Genomic DNA, 26,059 nt, shown 5'->3' on the forward strand with positions numbered 1-26,059 from the left:
CTGGCTGCCCCCCTTCTCTCTCTCCCCCCACTAGCCGGGGCACATCTGCAGGGCAGGGAGTCCCCCTGCACCCTGGCTCTGGCCGTGCTGCAAGTTTTGTTGTTGTTGTTGCTTGGGGCGGCCAGAAAGCCAGAGCCGGCCCTGGTTCTGTCTTAGCATAAACATGCCAAACACTTCAAAGCCTACGGCCACTGTAAGAGAGAGGCTTTCTTCTGTCTTTTGGAGGCTATTAGCAAAAGCCGAGCCTCCAGCACGGTGCCACCTTTCACCTCTTTCCTGAGAAGACTTGGATTTCTCTGAACTACAAAGGGAATCCCAGGACTGTCTGAAGACTGACCTCAAGGTGTAGCGATGATCAAGAACAGTGATTCTGTAAAAATGGCTCGTTCCTGCACAGCTTTGATCCCCTGCGGCATCTGAGGCTGATCCGCTCAGGCTATTGACAAAGAGCCACCAACCATGTGCAGCCAGCACAGCTGGGCCAGGGGATCCTCCCTGTACAGAAGAGCTCAGCTCCCACACAGGCTCCAAAATTAGTGAGCTGATTTTCCAAAAAGCGGAGCGTTGGAGGTCTGAACTCCTTTGGAAATCTGGCTTCAACTCTGAGTGCAGAGCTCCTGCAAGTCTGGTCAGGGGTCTTGTGAAAACCTGGCCCATGGTTTGTAAAGGTTGTTGGGTGTCTTGGAAACCTCAGGGATCTGTAAAAGCCCCCTCAGGGATCTGTAAAAGCCATGTCTATCCAGGTCAGTGTCACCGGGTGGGATGGCTCTTTAAGGGCAGTGGGTTAGACACCACCTGTGACTAATCAGCTGCCTCCCAAGTGATGGGTCATGCCTGGGATAGTCTGCAGGCCATCTGGGTCCAGATCCTCGAAGATATTTAGGTGCCTAAATCAGACAGAACAGGGACTTGATCCCGAGTATGCCACAGCCCAGCTGGGTACCCTAATCACTGGGCTACTGTCTAGTCTAGGGTGAGGGGCTCTCCGTTTGCAAAAAATGTCACAAGGTCTCGGTTTCATCCCAATGTGGAATAGGAACATTGTGAGGACTCAGAATGTTTTATGAACTGGAATTCTTGGTTTCCAGCCAGCCCTAGACGGGAGCGCCCAGCCTGGACTCCTTGCACTGGGGCAGCTCGGCAGGGTTCAGAAGAGGATTAGATGTTCATGTGGATAATGAGACCATTCCAAGTGACATCTGATAGGACGCAAGGAACTCTCCTTCCCTCAATCCCCAGTGTAGGCATGGCCAGTCCCTGCTCCTGTCTAGTCATCCTAGAGCTGTCTAAGTGTAGGTCTATGCTGCACCTGGGAGCATGGTTCCCAGCTCAGGTAGACACGGGCCAGCTCTGCTCGAGCTAGTGCACTAAAAATAGTAGTGTAGCTGGGAGTAGCTGCCTGCTTATAAGTCTGCCTGGACCTCCTGGCTACATGCCATCTACCCATGCCAGGAATCATGCTCCCAGCTGCAGAGCAGACATACCCTAAAGGGGGCATGGTGAGGCTAGGACAATGGACTTGCCTCTGCCTCTCTCTGCACTAGAGGGCAGAGGCTGGATCTGGAGGAGGAACCACTCTGCAAGGATGGCAGGGGGCTTGCTTGGCTGACTCAGTCAGATCCTCTAGAGGGCTCCAGCCGCTGCACAGCCCCTCGTCCACCCTTCCCAGGGTACGGGCCAGAATCCGGCCCTTAGGAGCGGGTTGTGAGGACGCATTCATGTGAGACACACTGCTGGGTCCAGGGGACAGAATGGAAATCTAGCCAGGCAGACTCGGGAATGACTCTAGCCTTTCTGCCATGGGTGCACTCTGCCCGCACAATGCCTCTGGGTTACGGGCTGGGGCAGGACCCCAGAGTACATCAGCCTTAGCAGCCCAGAGAGAGACCTGCCAGGATCATGTTAACCGGTCCTGCTGCCTGTTTGCTTGTGTTCCTCACCTCGAGCTCAGCATGTGGGAGGATTTAGTGCTCCAACAGCCCACCCACAAATATGCAAATTTAGATCCAATTTAAACAATAAACCCCCTCTTCATTTCCCTGTCCCTTGGCAGCCCCTTCTCCTTCTCCAGCCTCCCTTGCTATTGCATGGCGCCACCTACTGCCAGCTCCCCCTACCAGCACTCAGCTGGCATCCTCTCGGGTGCCAGGAGTGGCCTGCTTTCTTCTCCCATCCCAGAATCACTGGCCTTTAAACTCCCAGCTGGCCACATGGGTGACCTGGGCTTCCTGGGGGTGTGAAGCCACCACGCTGCCAGTTCCGAGACTGCATGTCCTCAGCTGAGCTCATGGACGGTTTGTCCTTGCCTTTTGTGTTGGACGTAACTGGCTCAGCAGGAGAGGGAGCGAGCAGGGACACCTGGCTTCATGTCACTCTCCGACACGCCTGTGGCAACAAGCAACTTCCTCCAGGCAGCTTCCTGACCGGACTAAACCAAGCAAACGGGAGAGGATTTCTTACACTGCAAGCCCCTCAGGGCAGAAGCTATAGCTACCTACATGTCTGTTCAGCTGCCTGGCGGGAAGAGACCCCGCTCCCCAGTGGGACCTCTGGGCACCCCTGGGACGTGCTATTAAAGCACAGCAGCGGGGCCGCACTATGAGCTCTGGCTGTTACTGAGCTAGCAGGATAAATCCAATGGGTGGCAAGCTGGCGGGGGGGAGCCGTCAGGCGGCTCTGGTGCCTCGCGTTCTGCACGTCTGCCAAGGCCATTCGATGGATGAATGTCGGCGGGGAAGGCTATTTTGGTTATTTGAGTGGCCTGCGTGTCTCAGCTGATGGATAACGACTGGTGAGGTAGGGAGTGTCTCATCTCTAAATCCTCTCTCCCTCCCCTGCCTTCCTTCCTCTTCCACTCCCTCTCTTTGACCCCTCTTTTCACGTCTGCTCGCTCTTCTCTTCGCTTCTTTCTCCTCTCACCCTCACGAACCTTTACAGGGGAAAGCACAGAGGAGCCAGCCTAGTGGCTACACAAGCCCTGTGCTCTCTCCCTGTGTGTGTCTAAGGAATCCAATATCCTGGTGTGGCTTTCAGGCCTCTGATGCTTCAGCAGATTCTCCATCCCCTGTCCCTCCCTCCACTGTCAGGCCCCCCTCGTCTGCCCACCCCTCTGCCCTGGCGTCTCACTTCTAATGGGCACCATCAGGCTCACAGCAAAGGAGGAGCCTGCCAGATACACTGCAGGCTGCCAGTCGCTTGCTGAGGTGGCAGTTCCTCACAGGGCCCCACTGTGCTAGCCATGAACAGCAGACCTGGCCAAGGCTCCGGGCAGGCCAAAGCAGCTGGAGCCTTCTGTTGGCTGCCTTTCCGAAATCCTCTCTGTTTTCTCTGACCTCTGCCTCCGACCTCCCCCAGCACGGCCTACGGGAAGGAGCGCCAGGTGTACCTATCTTCAGCAGCACCTGAGCTAAGCCTGCCCTCCAGGCCTCAAGGTGCCTGCCCCAGGGAAACGATAAGAATATGTGTGTGTGTGTGTGTGTGTGTGTGTGTGAAAGAGAGAGAACTGTATTGATTTCAAAGGTGCTAGGAAGCCTTGGAGACTAATGGCTTCTGTTTAAACCTGGTATAGGCGGCAGTGAAACAGGTTTCCACACGCTGCCTTTGCATGGGCCTCAGTCCTGACCTGAAGGAATTAATCTATGGCTGATAGGACAGTTTCTTCTCTATGGACCCATTCAGTCCTTGGTGCCTCTGAGACTGCATGCAAAGAGGGTGTTAATTAGCACCAGCTGGAGCGGTGGGGGTTGTAACACAGAGAGGAGAAGATTACAATTTCTGGGTCCAACTCCAGGCACAGCTAATGACTCTGGACTGTCCTGGGCTAAACCAGGGTGTCCTTGGGCAAGTCATTTAAGGATCCATGTTCAAAGGCCATTCTCCACATGCACATGCATGCAGCCATACTTGGCAGGTCCAGACACCTCTTGTGTGCATTGCCAATCACTAATCTAAGGACCTCTGAGAGCACAGGGTATGTGGATCTGCACTACAGGGGTCAGCCAACTGAAAGCATGTGCACACGGGTTAGAATTTTTAAAGCATGCATCTGCTTGCATGCGGACATGTGGGAACAAACAAGCAGAGACCCTTTATAAATACACCCCATAAAATCCCTATGCATCGCTTTCCCCATCTGTAAAACGGGTAATTACAGTTATACTTAGCTACTTAGCACTGTCGTGTGTCTCCATCTACCCCAGGGATGGGTCGTGATGCTCATTTAACTGATTTCTGTAAAGTGCTTGAAGACACACAATGAGAGGTGGTTCTAGACTAGCAGTGTATTAACACACACCTCTTTTGTGTAATGCACTCTTACTTATCATTCCAGATGCTGACATGTATTGATCTGCAAGGCTGGCGTGGGCCTGTGGCAGTGGAGGAGACGTGGAAGGAAGGAAGCTGTTGCTCACAGCCAAGCTCAGTGAAGCTGTTTGGAAGCTGTCTGGTTACTTAGTGCTGAAAGTGGAAGTGTTCAAATCCTCCCACCCGACTCTGGGACTAACCTATGAGTGCAGAAACCAAACAGAAGGTCCAAGGGAAGCTGTGAGAACAAGGGCAGCTGTTGGATGCTTCTAGGATTGCTGGTAACAAGACTCGTGCCTCGGGTGTTAATTGTGCTAATGGTACTCTGATTAACTGTTTGGTAATAAAGCAGCTGCCCAGAGGATTTCTACTGGCATTCAGCATTTATCAGCCAGACCATGCTTTTCAAGTGGGGCTCTGCCTGCTCCATCCAGCTGAACATTTCGTGTAGTCACGAACGCTGGTTCGACAGTCCTACAGACTGAAATCCTCCAATGACAGAATAGGTCCACACGCCTCAGACCCCTCAACCATGAGCTGAAAAGGTTAGAGGCAGAGAGGTCTTTGTTTTGCACAATGCATCGTTAGCCTCCCTAATGAAACTGCCAATTAGTATCAGTTTGGGCATCTTTTGCCGTTTGAATGCCCGAGTCTGCTGAGAACTGGACTGTCTTGCAAACTCATGGCACCTAAGCTCTTACGAAGGCATGAAAAGCGAGTTACTATGCTCACCCCAGTTGGATAGGAGCTGGATTTAGAGGCAAGAAGTTCTTTGTCACATTATCACTTCCCTGAGCCCAGTTCCCCCTTTATTCCTTGGGCAGCTCCTCCAGCCAGAGCCAGGTCAGAGATGTGGCTCCAGCTTAGGTTAAGTACCTCGGGTTTCTGTACAATCTTTCCTTATGGGAAGCTCAGCTACACGTGCTGCACTGCAAGAACTCCGGACCGTCCGCTAGGGCAGGAACGTACGCGAGATGCAGAAGGAGGTGGAAAGCAATGGGCCAAGCTACTGCACCAGCACTGGCTGAGATCTCTCGCTCTGATTCTAATCACGCCAGCCCCCTCTGGAACAAACAGGTTGTTCTGAAATAAACATACAGGACAGTGCTCTGCGATGCCCATGCAGGGAGGGAGAGCACAGGGATCTGGGGATGACCCACCCATCTCTCAACTGCTTTAGTGATTAGGTGAAGGGGAAGCCACAGAGGGCTGAAAGCTGCAAAGCAAGGTGACTGGTGCTTGGGTCACCTGTGCTGGGGGAGTGCAGCTCCTGCTCTTTAAGAGGATGCTCTGTGCTCTCTATCTAGGTAAAGCCCCCTTTACTGGAGTAGCTGTATGCCTCACAGTCCCCAGTAGATCTATCCTCACAACACCCCGTGAGGTAGGCAGGACTATCCTCCTTATTGTATGGAGGGGAAACTGAGGCACAGAGACTAAGTGATTTACTCAAGGTCGCATAAGCAGTCTCTGGCAGAGCTGGGAATTGAACCTAGGTCTTAGCTAGAGCCCTAAACACCGGAACCTCCTTCCTCTCCAAGTCACTGCAATGTGGGAGGGGACAGCCATGACCCCTCCTTCTACCTATCCTTTCTGGTGTAGTTAGCGCTTTGCAGTCTTGTATTTAGGGGAGTGCAAGGACTGCAATTCAGCCAGCCCCTGCCTGGGAGAAATAAGGGAGAAGCCATCACCTGCACAGACACCAGGCACAACCTGGCCAATATTTAGCAAGTGCTAATGCAAACCACAGCAAAATGGATGGAGAAGTGAAAAATACACTCCCAGGTGGGGAGCTAATGAGTGCTCGCTGCTGGGGAGCAGAGAGGAATGGAACTCCCATGGCTTCCCCCTGTAAACATACCACTGCCTTGGGAGGGTCCTGGGTTATGCCTCAGACATTCCCCTCGCCTCTCCCCCCGCCCTCCCTGTGACCATCCCCAGGACAGAAACTGCAAACACAGACTCTCACAGCTGTAAAGTCAGGGGCCGCTTACCAGCTGTGCAGCCTCATCCCTGATTTTCTCATCCCATTCTCACCTCGGTCTTGAGGTACAGGGCCCAATTCCACCACCCTTACACAGAGTGCGTGGCCACTCACTACACAAGTAGCCCCACCAAAGCTGATGGTTGGCATAGCAAGCTGCCACTCAACGGGGACAGGTGTGGCAGGATCTTACCTGCAGTGACAATGTCTTTGAGATGAGCAGCCAGGCATGCTCAGGCTGGGCCTCTCCATAGGCACCTGGTGCTGGGCAGCCCGGCCCCTCTGACTCCTGACAAGCCAAATGCTGTGAAACTACCACATTCGGCAGCACAGCCCAGGAAGCAGAGCAGCCATGCAAGGATGGGGAATTCTGTGGGGGTTCTTCTCCCAGGAGATGGCGGGGGCAGGAGCCAAAGGAGAAGGGCACAGAGAGAGTGGGACTGCAGCCTGCACAGACCCACTGGCCACAAACCCCCAATGGGGTTTAAATCTGCATCCGGCACCCTGCCTGTGGGTGTAGGGCCAGCTCCAAGCACCAGCCGAGCAAGCTCGTGCTTGGGGCGGCAGATTCTACGGGGCGGCATTCCGCCCAAGCCTAGGGCAGCACGCCACTTTTGTTTTGTTTTTGTTTTGTTCGCTGATCCGGCCGGCGGTGCAGAGGAGGGGCGCGCCCTGCTGGGAGCGGGCTGCGAGCTCTGTCTGCCCCAGCCGGTGCCAGGTCTGCAGCAATCCTGGCAGGGCAGCCCGTGTCCTTCCCTCCCTGCCGACCGGAGCGGCGGTCGGGGCCGCGTGGTGAGCACCCCACTGAAGCCCTGGCTGCCCCCCTTCTCTCCCCCCCCGTTCTCTCCCCCTCACCCCGGCTAGCCGGGGCACGTCTGCAGCACAGGGAGTCCCCCTGCACCCTGGCTCCGGCCGCGCTGCAGGTTTTTTTTTTTTTCCTGCTTTGCTGCTCCGGCCGCACCGCAGTTGTTTTTTTTTGCTTTGCCGCTCTGGCCACACCGATATTATTATTATTTTTTTTTTGCTTGGGGTGGCAAAAAAGCCAGAGCCCACCCTGTGTGGGTGAAGGGAGGATGGCATCCCCCATGCAACCCAAGTTTACTTGTGCTTTGCACAGGAACTGTGGATTTCACCCTAAAAGCTGCCCAGATGCCCTTGGTCTAGCAAAGGGTACCCAGACTTCAGTCTCGGAGGCACACCTAATTGCTTCCCTCGGAGACTACGCTTCCCAGCATGCAATGCTCCACCTTGAGCTGAACACCCTTGCTACTGAGATCAAGATTGAGCACTGCACGCTGGGATCTGCCATGTCCATTACAGGACCTCTGTATTAAAGAGAGCCATGGATGGTATTCTAGAAGTCGCTGGGCCACACCTGGTCTTTGAGATGTCTGTCAGACACCCCTACCTGAGCAAATAGGATTGACTTCAACTGGTTCATGACATGTTTAGAATGGGGTGTGTAATTCCAGCAGATAAAACAGACAGCATGTAAAATATTTTAGCAGTTAGATTCGACAAGCACTAATGAGTGTCACTTTTAAACAGTTGCACTTGACAATTCTCACAATTTTATCATGAGTCTCATACTATTTGGTGCTTTCCTTAAAGCCCCCGCTTCTGGAGTCATGTGAATACATGAGAATCTCAGCTCTTTTTTAAAGTGAGTTTCTTGCCCATGTTGTTGCAGAGAAAAGCTTGAAAACATGATCCCTAATGTATATGAAACCAGAATACAAACTAAAAATGACCCAATATTTATTATCATTATTTACATATGATATTTGGAGGCCTGACTTGTGATTATTTTTAAACACTTGGGACTGGCAGGGCTGCAGTCTACTGCTCTCTGCCACTTTATTTCTCTCTGAAATAGGGCCAGATTTTCAAAGTTCAGCATGGACAGTTACATGCAGGTATTTGCATATGCTTAACTCATGTGATTCTATAAAGGCTTTTACACTGTGCCCATCTCAAGGGTACCTGAGCACCTACCTCCCCCGTGTGTCACCTGACATGAGAATTTAGACACCTGCAAATATATGTGTGCAGCTGCAAACACCTAACATTGCAAATCAACTGCAAAGGCTGGTATTTGCAAAGAAATCTTGAGAATCAGGCACTCAACTCCTGCTGACCTGGGATTTGGGTCCATTGCAAATCTCAGCCCAAATATCTACTCCACTCTTAGCCAGAAACTTAGCTGCTCCCAAGGGCGGCTCTAGCTTTTTTGCCACCCCAAGCACGCAGGCAGGCTGCCTTTGGCGGCTTGCCCGCAGGAGGTCCCCGTCCCACGGATTTGGCATACCTGCAGCAGAATCCACGGGACCAGCGGATCTCCTGCAGGCAAGCTGCTGAAGGCTGCCTGACTGCTGCCCTCGCAGGGACCGGCAGGGCGCCCCCTGTGGCTTGCCGCCCCAAGCGCGTGCTTGGAGTGCTGGTGCCTGGAGCCGCTGCTGGCTGCTCCTGTCACAACAGACAGGCTGACACTGCTCCCAGTGTAATAACACATCCTCAGCCCTGTCTATCCTCAGTTTAGAGTTTTCAAAGCAAAATCCTGCAGATTTATTGATTGGTGCAAACAGGAACAATTTATTTGGTCAGACGTCACTAGTTCTGACTGAGCCATGCTGATTAACTATGCTCCAGCCCCAGCAGTGCTCCAAGGACCTGCAAAGTCATGCTCCTCCTGTTGGACTCTGTCCTGGTGGTTACCTTGGCTATAAATTGTTCTAATGCAGTGGGTCTCAAACTTTTTTTACTGGCGACCCCTTTCACATTGCAAGTCTCTGAGTGCGACCCCCATAATAAATTAAACACCCTTTTTAATATACAGTATTTAACACCATTATAAATGCTGGAGGCAAGCGGGGTTTGAGGTGGAGGTTGGCAGTTTGCGACCCCCCCATGTAATGACCTCACGACCCCCTGAGGAGTCACGACCCCCAGTTTGAGAACCCCTCTTCTAATGCCTCAGGGAAGGGCCGAAGCTTCCATTTCATTTCCATCTGTCAGCATCACAGCCGCCCCCTAGCTACTGGGCCACCCCACCACCAGCTTGATTTCAGTCCTAGGAAGGGCACCTCACTTGCTCGGAGAGGGGAGGAGGAGAGAGGTGGCCTCTGTATGAAACAGGAATGACTAGCACTTTGACAGCCAGGCAACGATCCAGGAGCTGAAATGCTGCTTGTTTGAAAATGAAAAAAATCAATCCACACCCATAACCGGGGCTGGTACTTCAGTTACATCTTCCAGATTGATGTCTCTTGTTGGTGACAGCGGGTGACCCTGTAGCCACAGGCAGTGGGCAGCAGGAGGCCATGTTCTAAGAGTCAGCTGGGCACATTTGACTCTGGGGGTACCGGTCAGACCCTCTGGAGGAGACAGTGCCTTGGGCAGTGGTTTCCACGGCTCCAAGCTACTGTCTAAGTAGGAAGCAATTGCACAGCATACGCAATTCGAGAGAAAGGATTGACGATCCATGAACCAAAAGAAACAATAGCCAATTGGCTGTTTGTTCCTAAGGCTTTCACTCTTGTGTGCAATAGAGGCTGAACTGGCAAAGCCTGGGTGTGAGGGTATGGAGACCTCTCACAATGCGCCAGAGGCACCAACAGACCCCAGCATCTGGCTTCATAACCATTTCATACAATTCACTTTTGTACAATTAGCCACAGGGGGTTCCGTTAATGTCTCTCCGCTACACTCAGGGGAGCAGAGCATCAAGCACAATGGGCTGTTTGCTTTGAATTTCAAGATGAAAGAGACCAACAGAAAGTTCTCCACTGCACCTACAGCTGCAGGGAGCACGGGCAGCTGTTCTTAACCAGCTCCTAGCATTGGAGGGCTGGAAGCCTTAAGTCAGAGCATTACTTCAAAGCTGCTTTTAACTCTTAGTTTCGAAGAGAGAGGCAGTGAACACAATGATCAGGCAATACCCACAACTCTGCAGTAAATACAGCACATTACAAGCAAAGACACTTTCAGATGTTTCCCAGCTGGCAGTCATCTTTGGAGCTGGACTAGAAAACCCTTCATCACCCACATTAAGTGTGTGACTGCCAGCTACAATAAACCGTTGTTAACATAGATTTCCCGGCTGAGATTTTAAACCATGCTCGGGTGACTTTTACCGCCGGAGAAACTGTAAGTTTCGTTACATTACATAATTCAGTTAGGGGCTTAAGCTTTCAAACTGGCCACGAAAATTGACCAGCCCCAAAACCAAAATCTGCTTCCCTCCTCCCCAGGCTACTGATTGAAAAAGAAACACGTTCTAGTTTCCTTGCATGACAATGAAGAAAAACAAATCCCCAAAAGCTTGACCCCAAATGGATGAGTTAGTAGCATTTTGCAAAGTTGGGAAATGAAATAGGCGTGTGTATTGTTAGGGAACAATGCTAGGAACTGCACATGCTTTCTCCTACGGAACAATGGATTTTCCCACCCTTTCCCAGTCCAAATGATGGCACTGCACATTATGGACAAATTTTCAACCCCGGGCACCTCGATCATGGATGCAAAACGTGGGGTTGCAAAGACACAATTCTCTGTCCTTTATACTCACACACCTGTTCTGCCCACATCACTGCCTGCTTGTGCCCCTGAAGGCAGATTTTGCAGGTGCCCCTTGGTCACAGGTAGTTGACCGTGCGCATCACGGTGGGTGTGTGCGGGGACACACACACACACACACACACACACACACACACACACACACACACACACACACACGGGTCACAGCAGCTAGAACAGCATCTTTCCCCCCAGGGTGCAGCCCCGGCCAGAAGTCTCCATTACGGTGCGTTCTACCTGCCTTGTGGGACCCAGCCAGCCCGCATCCCAGTGCACACAGCCAGCCGCCGGCTCCGGCTAGCCTGGGCTTGAGCCCCCGGAACCGGGAGTCGCGGGAAGGGACCGTTACGCTGCTTGCCGGCTCGCCCCGCTTCACGCACAGGAGGAACGCGCCCCGCGCCTACTTACATCGTGGAAGAGGGCGAGCCCCTGGCCGCGGGGCTGCGGGGGTTGCCCGGCGCAGGGGCTGGGGGCGGGCTTGGCAGACAGCAGGCACATTGCCAGCATCTCCGCACAGGCCAGCATCTCCTCCAGCCGCTCCAGCGGGGGCTGGAGCCTGCGATGTCCCCTTGGGCAGGAAGGCGCCCGGGAGTCTCCGGCGGCTGGCCCCGGGGCTGCTGCGCTGGAGCTGGGCTCAGCAACTCCCTCGCGCTCCGAGATGCTCCGGCCGCTGCCAGCCTCCAGCGGGCAACTTTCCCCGCCCGCCTCCACGCCTGCCTGATTGGACGCGAGCGGGGATCTGTCACGCCAGCCCGCGGGGCGCCGCTACATACTCTGCGCCGCGGCGCGCCGTTCTCCGCTCGCCCCTGGCTGCGGGCTTCTGCCAGGCTCCCCGCGGAACCTCTGCCTTCAGTGGGGAGCCCGTCCTTCCCCGGAGTGCCGCGGGGGTCAGAGGGGCTCGCCTCGGAGCAGGCTCCGGCTAGTCACTGCCTTAGCACGGGCACTAAACACCCCGCCGGGTGGTGCGGGAACAGAAAACAACCGACAGACTGGGCGGCAAGCCGCCCCGGCAAGGCCAGGACCCCCGCCCCTACGGTCAAGCAGAGAAACCATTTGCAGATTAAACCCCGGCACCAGGGCGATCACAATCTACTGGGCAAGAGCGGCTAGGGCGGGACCCCAAATCTTGCATTAAATACCTGAAACGTCTAAGGCCAGATGCAACCAACTCCTATAGCTTCTGCAGAAGACCTGCGCCTTGGCCCTGCCATCTCTCCTTCAGCACCTTTGCTGGAATGATCCTAAGTTCCTCCTAAGACATGGGCACTAGGCCATTTTTATAAAGGGGCATGGATTTGGCAGCTATGTATGTTGCACTAAATAACCATAGAATCATAGAATATCAGGGTTGGAAGGGACCTCAGGAGGTCATCTAGTTCAACCCCCTGTTCAAAGCAGGACCAATCCCCAACTAAATCATCCCAGCCAGGGCTTTGTCAAGCCTGACCTTAAAAACCTCTAAGGAAGGAGATTCCACCACTTCCCTAGGTAACCCATTCCAGTGCTTCACCAGCCTCCTAGTGAAAAAGTTTTTCCTAATATCCAATCTAAACCTCCCCCACTGCAACTTGAGACCATTACTCCTTGTTCTGTCATCTGCTACCACTGAGAACAGCGAGCTCCATCCTCTTTGGAACCCCCTGCAGGTAGTTGAAGGCTGCTATCAAATCCCCCCTCACTCTTCTCTTCTGCAGACTAAACAATCCCAGTTCTCACTTGGACTTGTTTCAAAGAATCCTTCACTTTGTTTCACTAAACATAGGAAGAAGCCTGCACAGAGTGAGGGCTGCAAAGGGCAGCCTAACCTGCAGTCAGAGAGCCCCCTGCACCAGCCCCCCTTCAGCAGCAAAACCAAGCTCTAAGTAGAACTCCCAAATAAAAACCAAGTTTGAGAGAAAGGTGAGGTGGAAATAAATCAATGCATTCCAAAGAGCGGTGTTAAAATGCCAAACAATTGGCAAATGGGAAAATGAACAGACAGTTAGTGCAAACCTCAGGAAACCTGGAAAACCGCCCCAGCCTTAACTCTGCCCCATCATTCGTGCTTCTCCTCCCCCTCACAGGGACAGAGCCCCACAAGTCTCCACCTAGTTTGTATAAATTATTACACACCCCAAAAACATTAACTACTTTAAAAGAACTTTATTAAGGTTGCAAAGTCAAGTTCCCAAAAGGTAGGAAATTCCAGAATTAAGATTTTCCTGTGCAACCTTAATTAAGCCCCTTTGTGTGTATACATGATGAGCCAGTCTTTAGTTACATGGTCCCAAGTTATATTTTTCCACACTCAGTACATGGGGTGAAAAGTGTTCCCTGAATGAACTGCTACTCACTATTCTATCTTCATTGTTCAGTGTGACTTGTGGCACCTTAGAGACTAACAAATTTATTAGAGCATAAGCTTTCGTGGACTACAGCCCACTTCTTCGGATGCATATAGAATGGAACATATATTGAGGAGATATATATACACACAGACAGAGAGCATAAACAGGTGGGAGTTGTCTTATCACCTCTGAGAGGCCAATTAATTAAGAGAAAACAAACTTTTGAAGTGATAATCAAGCTAGCTCAGTACAGACAGTTAGATAACAAGTGTGAGAATACTTACAAGGGGAGATAGATTCAATGTTTGTAATGGCTCAGCCATTCCCAGTCTTTATTCAAACCGGAGTTGATTGTGTCTAGTTTGCATATCAATTCTAGCTCAGCAGTTTCTCGTTGGAGTCTGTTTTTGAAGTTTTTCTGTTGTAATATAGCCACCCGCAGGTCTGTCACTGAATGACCAGACAGGTTAAAGTGTTCTCCCACTGGTTTTTGAGTATTTTGATTCCTGATGTCAGATTTGTGTCCATTAATTCTTTTGCGTAGAGACTGTCCGGTTTGGCCAATGTACATGGCAGAGGGGCATTGCTGGCACATGATGGCATAATGGTGCCACAAGTCCTCCTGTTCTTCTTTTTGCGGATACAGACTAACACAGCTGCTACTCTGAAACTTTTCATTGTTCAGTGTGTAACCCGAGGCATTATTTACTGCACACAGTTCAAACCCTGCTCTGAAGACAGTTATTAATTTCCGCCTGGGTTTTCTATGGCGCGCATCACTATAGTATCTGAGACCTGGATCTACAAAACACTGAGGTATTGCGATGCTGAGCATGGCAACACCTACATTTTGGGCCCCTAGAAAATGACAGGAACATCACTGTGAGCCACAGAGCCTGAGTTAGGCACCCAGGCTCCCTATACAATGAATGGGGAGAGGCTGTGACACAGTAGGGAGCGGGGTAGATTGACCTGGGAATGTCGTTTAGTTTTGCTGGAACTGTCTGCATGGGGGATGGGAGAGCAGGGGATGACTTTAGGTGAGGGACAGTACCTGAGCCTGTAACCTGGGGGTTGCGGGGAAGGGAGTCAACACCTTTGCCCTGGAAACTGGACAAAGTGAGAGAGCCTGCTGGAGGGTTTTTTTTTTGTTTTCAGTTTTGGGCTGGCTGGGAAGAGGCAGGAACCCAAGTCTGGGGTCTAAGATCCTTGCCCCCCAGAGGGACCTGGCTGAGGGGTCCTGGTTGTACTTATAAGCCCTGCTTGGGACTGTGTTCCTGTTGACTAATAAACCTTCTGTTTTACTGGCTGGCTGAGAGTCACGGTGAATCGCAGGAAGTGAGGGGTGCAGGGCCCTGACTCCCCCACACTCCGACAGAGGTGCCTTAGAACGCCACCCACAAAAGCCAGGGAGCCACCTCAGCTAGCCAACGGGAGATGCCAATGCCAGGGGTGAGTCTAGTAGGGATAGGGAGGTGCTGGTTCCGTTATACAAGGCACTGGTGAGACCTCATTTGGAGTACTGTGTACAGTTCTGGTCTCCCATGTTTAAAAAGGATGAAATCAAACTGGAACGGGTACAGAGAAGGGCCACTAAGATGATCCGAGGAATGGAAAATCTGTCGTATGAAAGGAGACTCGAGGAGCTCGGTTTGTTTACCTTAACCAAAAGAAGGCTGAGGGGGGATATGATTGCTCTCTTTAAATATATCAGAGGGATAAATATCAGGGAGGGAGAGGAATTATTTCAGCTCAGTACTAATGTGGACACTAGAACGAATGGATATAAACTGGCCGTCGGGAAGTTTAGGCTTGAAATTAGATGAAGGTTTCTAACCATCAGAGGGGTGAAGTTTTGGAATAGCCTTCCGAGGGAAACAGTGGGGGCGAAGGACTTGTCTGGACTCTTGCCTACATGCTCGGGGTTTTACTGATCGCCATATTTGGGGTCGGGAAGGAATTTTCCTGCAGGGTAGATTGGCAGAGGCCCTGGAGGTTTTTCGCCTTCCTCCGCAGCATGGGGCAGGGATCGCTAGCAGGAGGGTTCTCTGCCAATTGAAGTCACCAAGCCTCAGGATTTGGGGACTTCAACAGCAGAGTCAAGGGAAGGGGTAGGGACGGCTTTGTGGCCTGCAGCACACAGGGGGTCAGACCAGATGTTCATAATGGTCCCTTCTGACCTTGAAGTCTATGAGTCTATGAGGCGCAACACAGCCCAGTCCGGCCCTGGCCAGCCCCAGAGGCTCCGGCCCGGCCCGGTTCGGGCCCTGGGGCACCGGCCCCAGTTCCAGCTGAGTGCACCGGCCTGGCCCCGACCCCAGCGGCTCGAGCCCCAGGGCGGCCGGGCCAGCCCCAGTGGTTCCAGTCCGGCCCGGCTCGCACCCCTGGCCCCAGCGGCTCTGGTTCTAGCCGAGCATGCCAGCCCCGACCCCAGCAGCTCCGGCCTGGCCTGGGCCCCGGGGCACTGGCCCCAGTTCCGGCTGAGCGGCGCCGGCCGAGCACCCCCGGCCCCAGCGGCTCCGGTTCCGGCCGAGCACGCCGGCCCCAACCCCAGTGGCTCTGGCCCGGCTCAGGCCCCAGGGCGGCCAGGCCGGCCCCAGCGGCTCCAGCCCAGCCCGGCTTGGGCCCCGGGGCACCGGCCCCAGTTCCGGCTGAGCGGCGCCAGCCGAGCACCCCCGGCCCCAGCAACTCTGGTTCCTGCCGAGCACGTCGGCCCCGGCCCGGCTTGGGCCCCAGGGCAGCCAGCCCGGCCGAGCACCTCTGGCCCGGCCCCAAGCCCCACGACTCTGGCCGGAGTGCAGCCCGATTCCTGGGCTCTTGTTAAAGCCGGCCCTGGTCACGGGGGCAGGGGTGTGGAGAGGGGTTGGGACAGTCAGGGACAGGGAGTGGGGGGGTTAGATGGGTCGGGGGTTCTGGGGGGGCTGTCAGGGGGGCAGGGGTGTGGAGAGGGGTCGAGGCAGGCAGGGAGCAGAGGGGGTTGGATGGGTCGGGAGTTCTGGGGGTCCTGTCAGTGGGCGGGGAGCAGTTGGATACGGCATGGGAGTCCCGGGGGTCTGTCTGGGGGCGGGGGTGTGAATATGGAGTGGGGGTGGGGGTGTGGATAAGGGTCGGGGCAGTCAGGGGACAGTTAGGGTCCTAGGGGGGCAGTTAGTGGCAGGGGTCCCAGGAGGGGGCAGTCAGGGGACAAGGAGCAGGGGGGAGTTGGGGGTTCTGAGGGGGGCAGTCAGGGGGTGGGAGGGAGTGGATGGGGCGGGGCAGGGCAGGGGCGGGGCTAGAGTGGGGCTCCCCCCATGTCCTCTTTTTTGATTGTGCAAATATGGTAACCCTATCGTTGGAAGAACGAGTTTGGCACCTGCCTCACTCCACACAAAACAGCAGCAGTTGCAGGCAGTTCCCAGTGGACAACACACTCATTGGGGATGTGGGAGCCCCAGGTTCTATTCCCCCATTGCCTGAGGGTGAGAAAGGATTTGCAGAGGGATTTTCCACCTCTCAAGGCAGTGCTCTAGCCATGGAGGAGTGGGATAGTCCAATGCATGTATCTCCTGGTGATGCTGTACCACTAAGGATCAAAAAATGAAAGAATTAGTTGGCCAGGGAGAGAAATCGAGAAAGAATACAGCTGAAGCAGGGTGGCTGGGCAGCTGTTGGGTCCCCCTGCATCCCACCCTGCCTTGTTGCAATCTTTCTGGGCATGGACCCTTCTCAGGGAGAGATCCTGGGCCTCCATTTTGCTCGAGGAGGAGACGACTCTGCTGCTCCAAGACTGAATCTCCGATGGTCCCGTCTGCACCCCTAGTTCAGACCTCCTATCCCTGGCCCCGACCCACATCTGCCATGGGCCTCAGTGGATGTTCGGTACCTTTATAAAAGCCCTTCTCTAACCGGTGTAGACACTTTGCCCCTGTCCCCCTCGCTCAGGCCTCCAGCGCTCCCCCCTGAGGGAAGCTAGCAGGGAGGAAGGGCCAACACTTCCTCCCCCACTGGTAATGTACCCAGAGTTGCCCACATTCCCAGTAACCAGTGTCTGTCCCTCCCTCCTCAGGGCTCCGAGGGGGCCGTTTCACAGCAGGGCTGCAGTTGTGACCGCCCCCTCATGGGACTCCCGCCCTTTGAGTTTTGTGCCTGTTTTTTTCATGGTACTGCTCTCACTCCCCCTCCTCTCTCTGCCCCTGGAACAGCCACTGCACTGACTCCTCCTGCTCTCTCTCGCCTGCTCCCAGCACCATTGGCCTTCTCCTCTCGTGATCCCAAAGATTGGCATCAATCTGCTGGTGACAATGCTCTAGCCCTAAGGTCTGGGGCCTGTCAGAGTCAGAGCTCCTCGGCTGTATTTCCAGCTCTGTCACTGACTCACTAGGTCACTCTCCCTCGTCGTGCCCTGGTTACAAATAACTAAAGATAAAAGATAAAATCTGAGTTATCTGACCAAACCACAGCCAAATATCTTGTCCACATTTCAGACCTCAGGAGACAAGCTGTCATGTGCAGCAGGCAAAGAACAGGAGAAACTGTGGTGCCCCCAATGCCTGAGACCCCTGCAGTGGCAGGCAGCTGATTAGGTGGGATATGCCTAGATGGTCCCAGCAGGTGATCCCTGCTCCATGCTGCAGAGGAAGGAGAAAAACCCCAAGATCTCTGCCTATCTGACCTGGGGAAATTCCTTTCCAACCCCAAATCTGGCCATCAGTTTGACCCTGAATATGTGAGCAAGACTCACCTTCTCAGCAATAAGCCCTGTGCCTGCACTGTGCTCAAGGGGGAAGGCCCACAACTCCATTGGCTTCAGCACCCCTGCTTCTCACTGGGGCTCCTTCAGCAGGTCCCTACCGGCTTGGACCCTGCTGGAGACTTCTCTTGGGAGCGAACGTCTGCAGTGACACAAGCAGCCTGTTTCAAACAAGCCAGAACACAATGCTCCGGGACACTGGGTGAAATGATAAGGAAAAGCATAACACAGAACGCTCCCCTAATCTGTCAGCTTCCCCTGGTCTCTCTTTGCACTGGCCTGGAGGACAGAGAGCTGCTTTGCCTGGCAGGCAGTCCTGAGTGGGATCCCCTCTCGTGCTGGGAGAGCAAATGTTTTTTACACAAGCCCCTTAATACCAGTGCTGAGTTCCTTCCTCTGGAATCACCGCTCTTTGTTTTCTGTGCTGCATGCTGGGTAATAACCTGGGAGGACTCCATGGCTCAAAAATCAAACTGGCTCTTTCTGAAGAGAACTATTTCCAGCTAGTGGTCAAGCCATGTGCACAAAACTGTTTTCCTGCTGCTTCCTCCCAGTTGCAACACGATCGAATTCAGCGTGGTTGCGCAGCACGTAAATGAGCTCAGAATTCAGTCCACAGTGAACTTGGTCTGTTGTACACAATTCTGTACTGTACTAGGGAGGGAGATTCCTTCCTGACCCTGGGTGGTGGTCAGTTTATGCATGAGCCTTGGGGATTTTATTTTAGCTAGCGTGTCAGGTGCTAGCCTTATTTACACCCGCCCAGGTCCTGAGCTACAGTCAAGCTGGGCTTGTCACATTTCAGGAGTGGGGATGCAAATGTATCTGTAAGCCACCCTATTTGTCTGCCAGGCTAGTCCACTCCATAAAACAGAGCCACCTCAGGGCTGCTCTGAATAACATCAGCTATGTAGGAGACCAAGAGGCCATAGCTGTTGATAGATGGCTAAAGGACACTGTGACCACACACCCCTTTCCCATGGCCACACCCCCTGCACCAGAGGCCAGGAAATGGAGTGGGTTAGGAAGTGCTATGGTCAAGTATAGCTGGAAATTTATCTCTACAGCAGCTTTATTCTTGCCTGTGAACCCAGACACAGCTGAGCTGAGTTTACTCTAGTGACTGATGTGCGGCTTCCGCTATGGCTCAGAACTAATATGACATCTTGGGTTGTATTCTTCTCTTAGCAGCTTTCAGGAGCCTATACAGAGTCAGGAACCAGAAAGGAAACTAAGATCCGGCCCAGGGTCCTCAGCTTTGGCTAGTGTTTGCAGTTGTGTTTTGCCATATAACAATGCCAACGAATCAGAGCGCCACTTCCTTCTAAATGAACAAGAAACCTTATGAGAGTAAAGCAAGCAGTCTGCCGTGCCATCCCTAAGGCGGTTCTGCCTCTCCCCCGCATCACTGCAGAGTTTCTGCCTAGAAACTCCAGCTCCCCTCTACCCGCCCAGTTTCCTGCTATAGATTTAAGAAAACAGTGCACACATTCTCCCAGCTAGCACATATGCCATTTTCAATAGTAATTCAGAAGAACCCATGGCTAAAACCCACAGTTAGCAATAGTTTGATTTCCAAGGGTATGTCTACACTGCAATTCAAGGTGTTCGTGCAGCTCCAGTGGTCACACCCATGCTAGCTTTATCTGCGCTAGCATTACTGAAAGAAATGGTGTAGATGTAACTGCACAGGCTTCAGTATGGGCTGTACAAGTGCACCAGGCCCCGGGGTATATACGTGTGTTACTAGCCCATGTTGAAGCCCATGCTGCTGCGTCTACAGTTATATTTAGCAATGCTAGCGCGGGTGCATCTACCCACGCTACAATCTCACCTTGAAGTGCAGCGGAGACATACCCTGAGTGTAGACAGGAATTCAAGGCGCTGTCTCAGAGCTCCTTGTACTGTTAATGGGCAGGCTCACCCAGCGGATTTTCCCACTTTATTATCAAGCATGCTCTCATTTGTTTAGCTGGAGAGGTAAAAACCCACTCAAAGGACTTAATCGGCCCCAAGAGTTTAATTCAAGTACAAAGCCACTGAAACTGGACAATGGTTTATGACCAAACATGTCTAAGCTAATACTAGTCTAAGCCACCCCACCTTTGTTGTTACATGCCCCAAATTAGACCAGCAAAGATTTATATAACCCACACCAGCCCAATCTGGATTTTCACACAACTTTTTATCTGTGTGGTGTCTCCATCTGACGTATGGTACCCAATTCCATTGGAGAGTGAGCAAAGCGCTGCTCTCCTGACCCGTTACTCCGTGAGCAAGGAGCGTATTGAATTGAAATGTCAAGGTTTTAATCAGGATGATTGACAGTGACATACCTGCATGATTGCTCCTGGGGGGAAATGTAATCATGGCTGGCTGAGTTGTGGCTGCTCCTGCGGTTGCCATAACAAAAGCAATGCTTTAAGCTGAAAGGAGCAGAAAGCAGCTGCACAGCAGAGAAAGAATGGCCAGAGACAATCCGTGCAGCTACTTAACTTTCCCAGGGGTGGCCTGAGGAGCAGCCGTAACACATGGTGATGTTCATTGGAGATGCATGAGCCTGAAACCAGCTCGCTGGAGAACAAAGGTCTTGGCCTACAATTCCTTTGGCTCCAGCACACCCTGATTCCTTCCTCTTTGGCTCTCCACTTTTATGCACTCAGTCAGTTTACAGGATGGACTTCCCACCTCTGACCCCTAGTACCGCCTGGCTCGCTGCTTCTCTCCCATTCTAAGTTGCTCCTAGGTGGGTGCTCATGTTGCTATTTCAATATCAAACAGAACTCATGTGCAGGGAACAACGCCCACTTTGAGTATGTTCCTCGTCCTAGTGCTGGGGTTTGTTGGATTCACAGCAGCTGTTCCAGTTTTACCATTAAGAAGGTCTCCCCAGGCCACAGAGCAATGCAGGAAAAGCTCCAGCATGGTCCATTCCACACCCCTCTTGTGCTGCAGCCTCCTAGACTTTCAGTTCCCTCCACTTCCTTCTCTCAAGATCTACTGCCTGGGAACAGAGGAATCTTCCCTCCCCATGACACTTTTCCCAGCATGCACTGGGATCAGGGGGGAATTCCCTATCTCCATCTCCTTCTTGTTTTAAAGGCACAATACACACTAAGCCAGATGCTGCATCCCTGGTGTAGCTGTACGGACCCCAGCAGAGATACAACACAACCCAACTACCTGAAAGGAGGTTCCAAAGAGGATGGATCTAGACTGTTCTGAGTGGTACCTGGTGACAGAACAAGGAGTAATGTTGCAATGGGGGATGTTTAGGTTGGATATTAGGAAAAACTTTTTCACTAGGAGGGTGGTGAAGCACTGGAATGGGTTACCTAGGGAGGTGGTGGAATCTCCTTCCTTAGAGGTTTTTAAGGTCAGGCTTGACAAAGCCCTGGCCGGGATGATTTAGTTGGGGATTGGTCCTGCTTTGAGCAGGGGGTTGGACTAGATGATCTCCTGAGGTCCCTTCCAACCCTGATATTCTCTGATTTTCACTGCCTCTCTTGAGTAGATTCTTCTCTTGGGGAGACAGTTGGACCCTAGCCAAGTGGACAAGGCTGAAGTCTCCGTATGTTCGCGGAGCCTCTCTCATACCGTCTCTGTTTAGTTCAGTCCATGGAACGGTGATTGGGGCTGTGGTGCAACTGTGGATAGGAAATATAACGATGTTGACAACAAAGGCTCTGCTATTGCCACCTTCACTCCAGAGATGTGACACACGCACAAAGCTGTCTGAGGGCTGCGTGTGCCTGCTGAGGGACTGCCAGCCAGATCAGGCTGAAATCTCACTTGGTGCCCAAGGAACCTGTCAGGGCTCTTGGGTTTGTTTCCTCGGCCTGTGCTCATGTTACCCCAACAGAGCCAACTACTGGCTGGAGCCTGCCTCCTTTCATCTGCCTCATGCTCCTTTCAAAGGAATCCATCGCACTGCACTCCCGGCCCTAGACCAAAGGGCAGAGCCAAAGGCAGTGGAGTCTGAGCAGCCCTTGCTAAGGAGGGAGCTTATGCCTGATTAGACGCATGCAAACGAGCACCTTTCCCTTGTCCCCCTCTCCCACTGATCCCAGAAGCAATGGGTAACATTTCAGACCCATTCTATGAAGCTTAGATGGGGACTGATTCACCCCCCATATAAGGAAATTAGCAGGTGTAGCAGGAAGATCTGATGATCAGCTGGCCTAGTGGTCAGGGTGTGGTTCAGGGCCAGCGCAACCCATTAGGTGACCTAGGCGGTCACCTAGGGCGCTAACATTTGGGGGGCGGCAACCGTGGCGGCCGGATCTTCGGCCGCCCCGGTCGTCGTCGATATTTCGGGGGCGGGACCTTCCGCCGCCTCTGTCGCGGACGGTATTTCGGGGGCGGGACCTTCCGCCGCCTAGGGCAGCAAAAAAGCTGGCGGCGCTCCTGGTGTGGCCTTATGGTTTCTGCTGGTTTAGTCATGCCAGAGGAGATCCCGGCTGCAGCCTCAATCACCCTGCATGCCCCAATCACTCCCCAGAAGTTCTGTCACCATGGGGGTGTAAGATAGGGAGACCCAGCCACCCCACCCCCCAGTCCACTGGGTCCCAGCCCAGGGCCTCAGGGGTTTATCAAAGCATCCAGCCCAGTTATTGAGCTACCCCAAATTATGTTTTCCCCTGAGTCACTTCCTATCAGCCTGCAGCTCCTCAGTGTGGGGCACGGTCACTGGCTCAGCAGACTCTCATCTCTCGGTGTCCTGGTCAATCAATCACACACAGGGCTTTCAGCTCTGGGAGGGAGTGCGGGGAGGGAACCAAGTCCCCACTGCTAGAGCAGCCTTCACAAAGCTGTTGCCCCTCTTGACACAGCTGGCAACATCAGCCTTGCTTCCCAGTGCCACGTGCACCTCATTCCTTTTCCAGAGCAACCATTGTCCTTTTAAACTGTTCCACCACTGGGACCATGTCCTGCACCTGCTGAGGGGCAGGGCTTCCCTAGCCCAGTACGGCTCCACTCCCAGCCCTGGTTTAGTGTGGGGCCTGTAGACCCTATCACAGTGCGGCAATGGGTCAGGTTCTGCTTTCAGCTAATGATGGGTGTGTAAATCAGCCAGGCTGCACAGGTGCAATGGAGAACAGAATTTGACCCAATATTTTTAACTCACTGCTTGTAGCCTGGGCCTAAAATAATCAAGCAGAGTATTCAGCAGGGTGTGCTGGGGGGCAGGGAGTGTCTTGTGGGACAGCGAGACCTGGGAACCAGGATAAATGCATTCTAGTCCCAGCACCACTGCTGGGTGCTGGTAAGCTGCTTAATTTCCCATGCCTTGGTTTCCCCATCTGTAAAGGGGGGTGGGAGATGACAACACTCACCTCTGTAAAGCACACTAGGATCTTTGGCTGAAGCATGTTATTCTGTTTCTCCAGCTGAGAGGGGACATTTTCCCTGCCCCCTAGAATTAGGGACCTAGACAGAACATTGTTTCCGTTGCCAGTGAGTGAAGTGGAGCTGTCTACCAGTAAGGGAGAAAGGATTGGGTGCAAACAGTGGTGGCTCCCCAGGGCAGGCAGGGAGGGCAGTACACACCCACCTTTAATCACATTTTTGGACTCACTAATTCAGCTGCAAGGCCTGGAAGAATAATCCTCTGCACTGCAGGAATTAGTGGGTGAAATCTCTGACTGTGATCTGCAGGAGGTCAGATGAGAGGATCACAGTAGTTCCTTCTGGTCTTAACATCTATGACTCAGACATGCTATGATTTTTACCTGCTGCTAGGGACCAAACTGTCCCTCTCCTTTCCAATAAGCGAAATAGTTAATAATGTTGGCATTTAAATTGCCATCATTCCACTTCAGAGTCAACATCCCATTGAAACAAACCGGGGAAGTTCACATCTCTGAGAGCTATTGTTTCAGGCTGTCTGCAGACTCAGGCAGATATCCCTGTATCAGTTTATACTCAATTTGCATTTTCAAGGTTATTTTTGCAACCATAAGTGCTAGAGACTTAAAATTTATTTATTTACTTTTCAATTGTGTTTATTGAAAGCTTTGGCTCTGTCAGTAGCCAGAAAAATTCCCATTTCAAAGAACCACTGTGAATTAATACAGTTCCAAGCAGGCCTGCAGCTGTAAACTAACGCTGCGCGCACCTCCCTGTGTGCGGTTTGCCTATCCGCTTTCAGATATTTCCAGCCCCCACTGATTATAAGGTATTTTGGTGACTGCAGTGAGATCATTGGAGTTGATTGCAGCTTAGGAATTTGCCTCCCTTGGGCCTGAGTTTGGGTACCCAGCTATAATCCAGCTGCAGACTGATCCCATAGGCATGACAACGTTGTGGCAGATAACTGATATGCATTTCCAGTCTCAAAGGATCTCAGGGGGGCAACCACAGCTGCATTAAGCCTGTGGGAAAAAAATCGAGTTGAGTTCAGAACAGAGAGGGTTAGCAGCAATGAAGAGATTAGCTCGCACTCTGTCCGCCTGGATATACTGATCACCAATGCGCAGGAGGTCTGGCCAGGGCATTCCTTCAGTGGCATCATAAATGCCAACTTGTGCCTAATGGCCCAGTGTGTGACAGGCACCCACGCGCATACAGCACTCTTCCTGCTACAGGAGCCAGGAGCTAATTCCAGCCTTTGACAATGGATTTTAACAGGTTACACCAGGAATTATTGTGCCCAGCCTGGAGGCATTGGTCTCCCTCCTGCTCCTCATCTGCAGGGACAGAGGAGGAGACGTTAGCGTGGGAAGATAGAGAATACCTGGCCCCTGCTCCTACTGCTGCTACTCCTAGCAGGCGGTAAATAGGAGACAGCCTCATCATCACGCTCCTCTCTGGGAGTAGAGACTGGGGCTACACACAGCTCCCAGGGGCTGTCTGCCCTGGGGTCGCAGGCTCCATCCTGAAACTATGTACAGCCATTGTGTGCGTCTGTGAGTGAAAGATACGGCTTCACCCCAAAGGTGTTCCCCACCGCACTGCACCCTCACATGTGGGGCATTGGGTGTCCCCAAGAGAGAATTGGGGTCATCACCATTCTCCACCTCCGCTGGGCCAGACACTGCATCTAGGATGGCTGGTGATGTGTGGTACCAGCTCCCCTCTGCCACTGCAGAGCTGCGCTCCGTCCCCACATGCCCTGATCTCAGTGCAGGGGGCTCTCCAGCATCCCTCAAGAGCATTCTTGTGTCTCACGGAGCTTGGGGACGCTCTCCCTGTGCATCCCCCTCTTATTCACTCATGGGACCATCGGATTCAGTATCTGGCCCTCATGGATTTAACTGCCTGCTCCATCAGTCGCTGAGCTGGAGAGAACTTCCCACTAGTAGGGGTGTTGCTATGCAGTTTAAGAACCCGTGCATGGGTGGATCTGGACCAGCCGCCGCAGACATGAGCAAGATGCTTTAAGTGATGCTGACAGGTTTTCCCGCTGATCCATTTGCCTGGGAGAAGCCAGGGCTTGAGCCATTGTGTTTGATGCTTCATTGTGTGGGGTACCCCATAACCCCCGACCCTGCTATACACAATAAACTTCTGCATACTTGTGCTGGGTGTCAGATACGAGTTCATCACCTCGCTGGGAAGTATTCCCTCAAGGTGGCTGATCACAGCCTTCATTGCCAGGCCATTTGCTGGACTATCGGCTAGCACAGTCTCACTGTACTAATTCAGCATGACAAGGTTTGTTCCTAGAAACGCCCACTGTCCCCCAGGCCATCAGTGGCTGTTCAGAGGGACGTCTCTGGGTTGCCTGGCAATGACTCACAGTCGGATACAAGTTTCTCGGTGATGTGCAGCTAGCACTCCACATCACTACCATGCCGCGTGGATCACGCAGTTCCAGTGTGGCCTTGCTCCATCTGTGTCAATAGGGCAAGCTCAGGCCTGCGTGAGTCCATGTAGCTCCACAGAAGCTGGCCCATTAGTCTGTGTGCAGACTCTGGTATAACCAGCCAGCCCCGCATGCAGCCAGTAGGTCACTACAGGAGATGGGGACACAGACCGGCTGTAGTGATACAGGATTCCCTCAGAAATTCAGGGAGCCTGATAGGCATATACATTCTTCTATGAGCACATACAAAGCAGAGGTTGTGTGTGTGTAATGAGCTGGTGGCCTCCTGCATACACATCCCATGCTTGTTAGCAGGGATAGATAGGGAACAGTGA

The 26,059-nt window shown here is 52.8% G+C and overlaps 1 protein-coding gene across 3 annotated transcripts in view; it reads right to left on the reverse strand.

Moving 5' to 3' along the window:
* Positions 1-18,060, reverse strand: part of NECAB3 (N-terminal EF-hand calcium binding protein 3) — a 137,050-nt gene extending 118,990 nt beyond the window's left edge. Inside the window, exon 1 of one of the 3 annotated variants that reach the window (XM_065565711.1) lies at positions 17,909-18,060. In XM_065565711.1, coding sequence (XP_065421783.1) covers positions 17,909-17,968 — 60 coding nt within the window. In that variant the 5' untranslated portion in view covers positions 17,969-18,060. Of the gene's footprint in view, positions 1-11,269; positions 11,711-17,908 lie in introns of those variants that run through there. The other 2 variants (XM_065565710.1, XM_065565709.1) reach the window with 2 other exon arrangements.
* Positions 18,061-26,059: the final 7,999 nt, after the last annotated feature.

Source organism: Chrysemys picta, chromosome 13 (assembly GCF_011386835.1).
Source record: "Chrysemys picta bellii isolate R12L10 chromosome 13, ASM1138683v2, whole genome shotgun sequence".
In the NCBI taxonomy this organism is placed as follows: domain Eukaryota; kingdom Metazoa; phylum Chordata; order Testudines; family Emydidae; genus Chrysemys; species Chrysemys picta.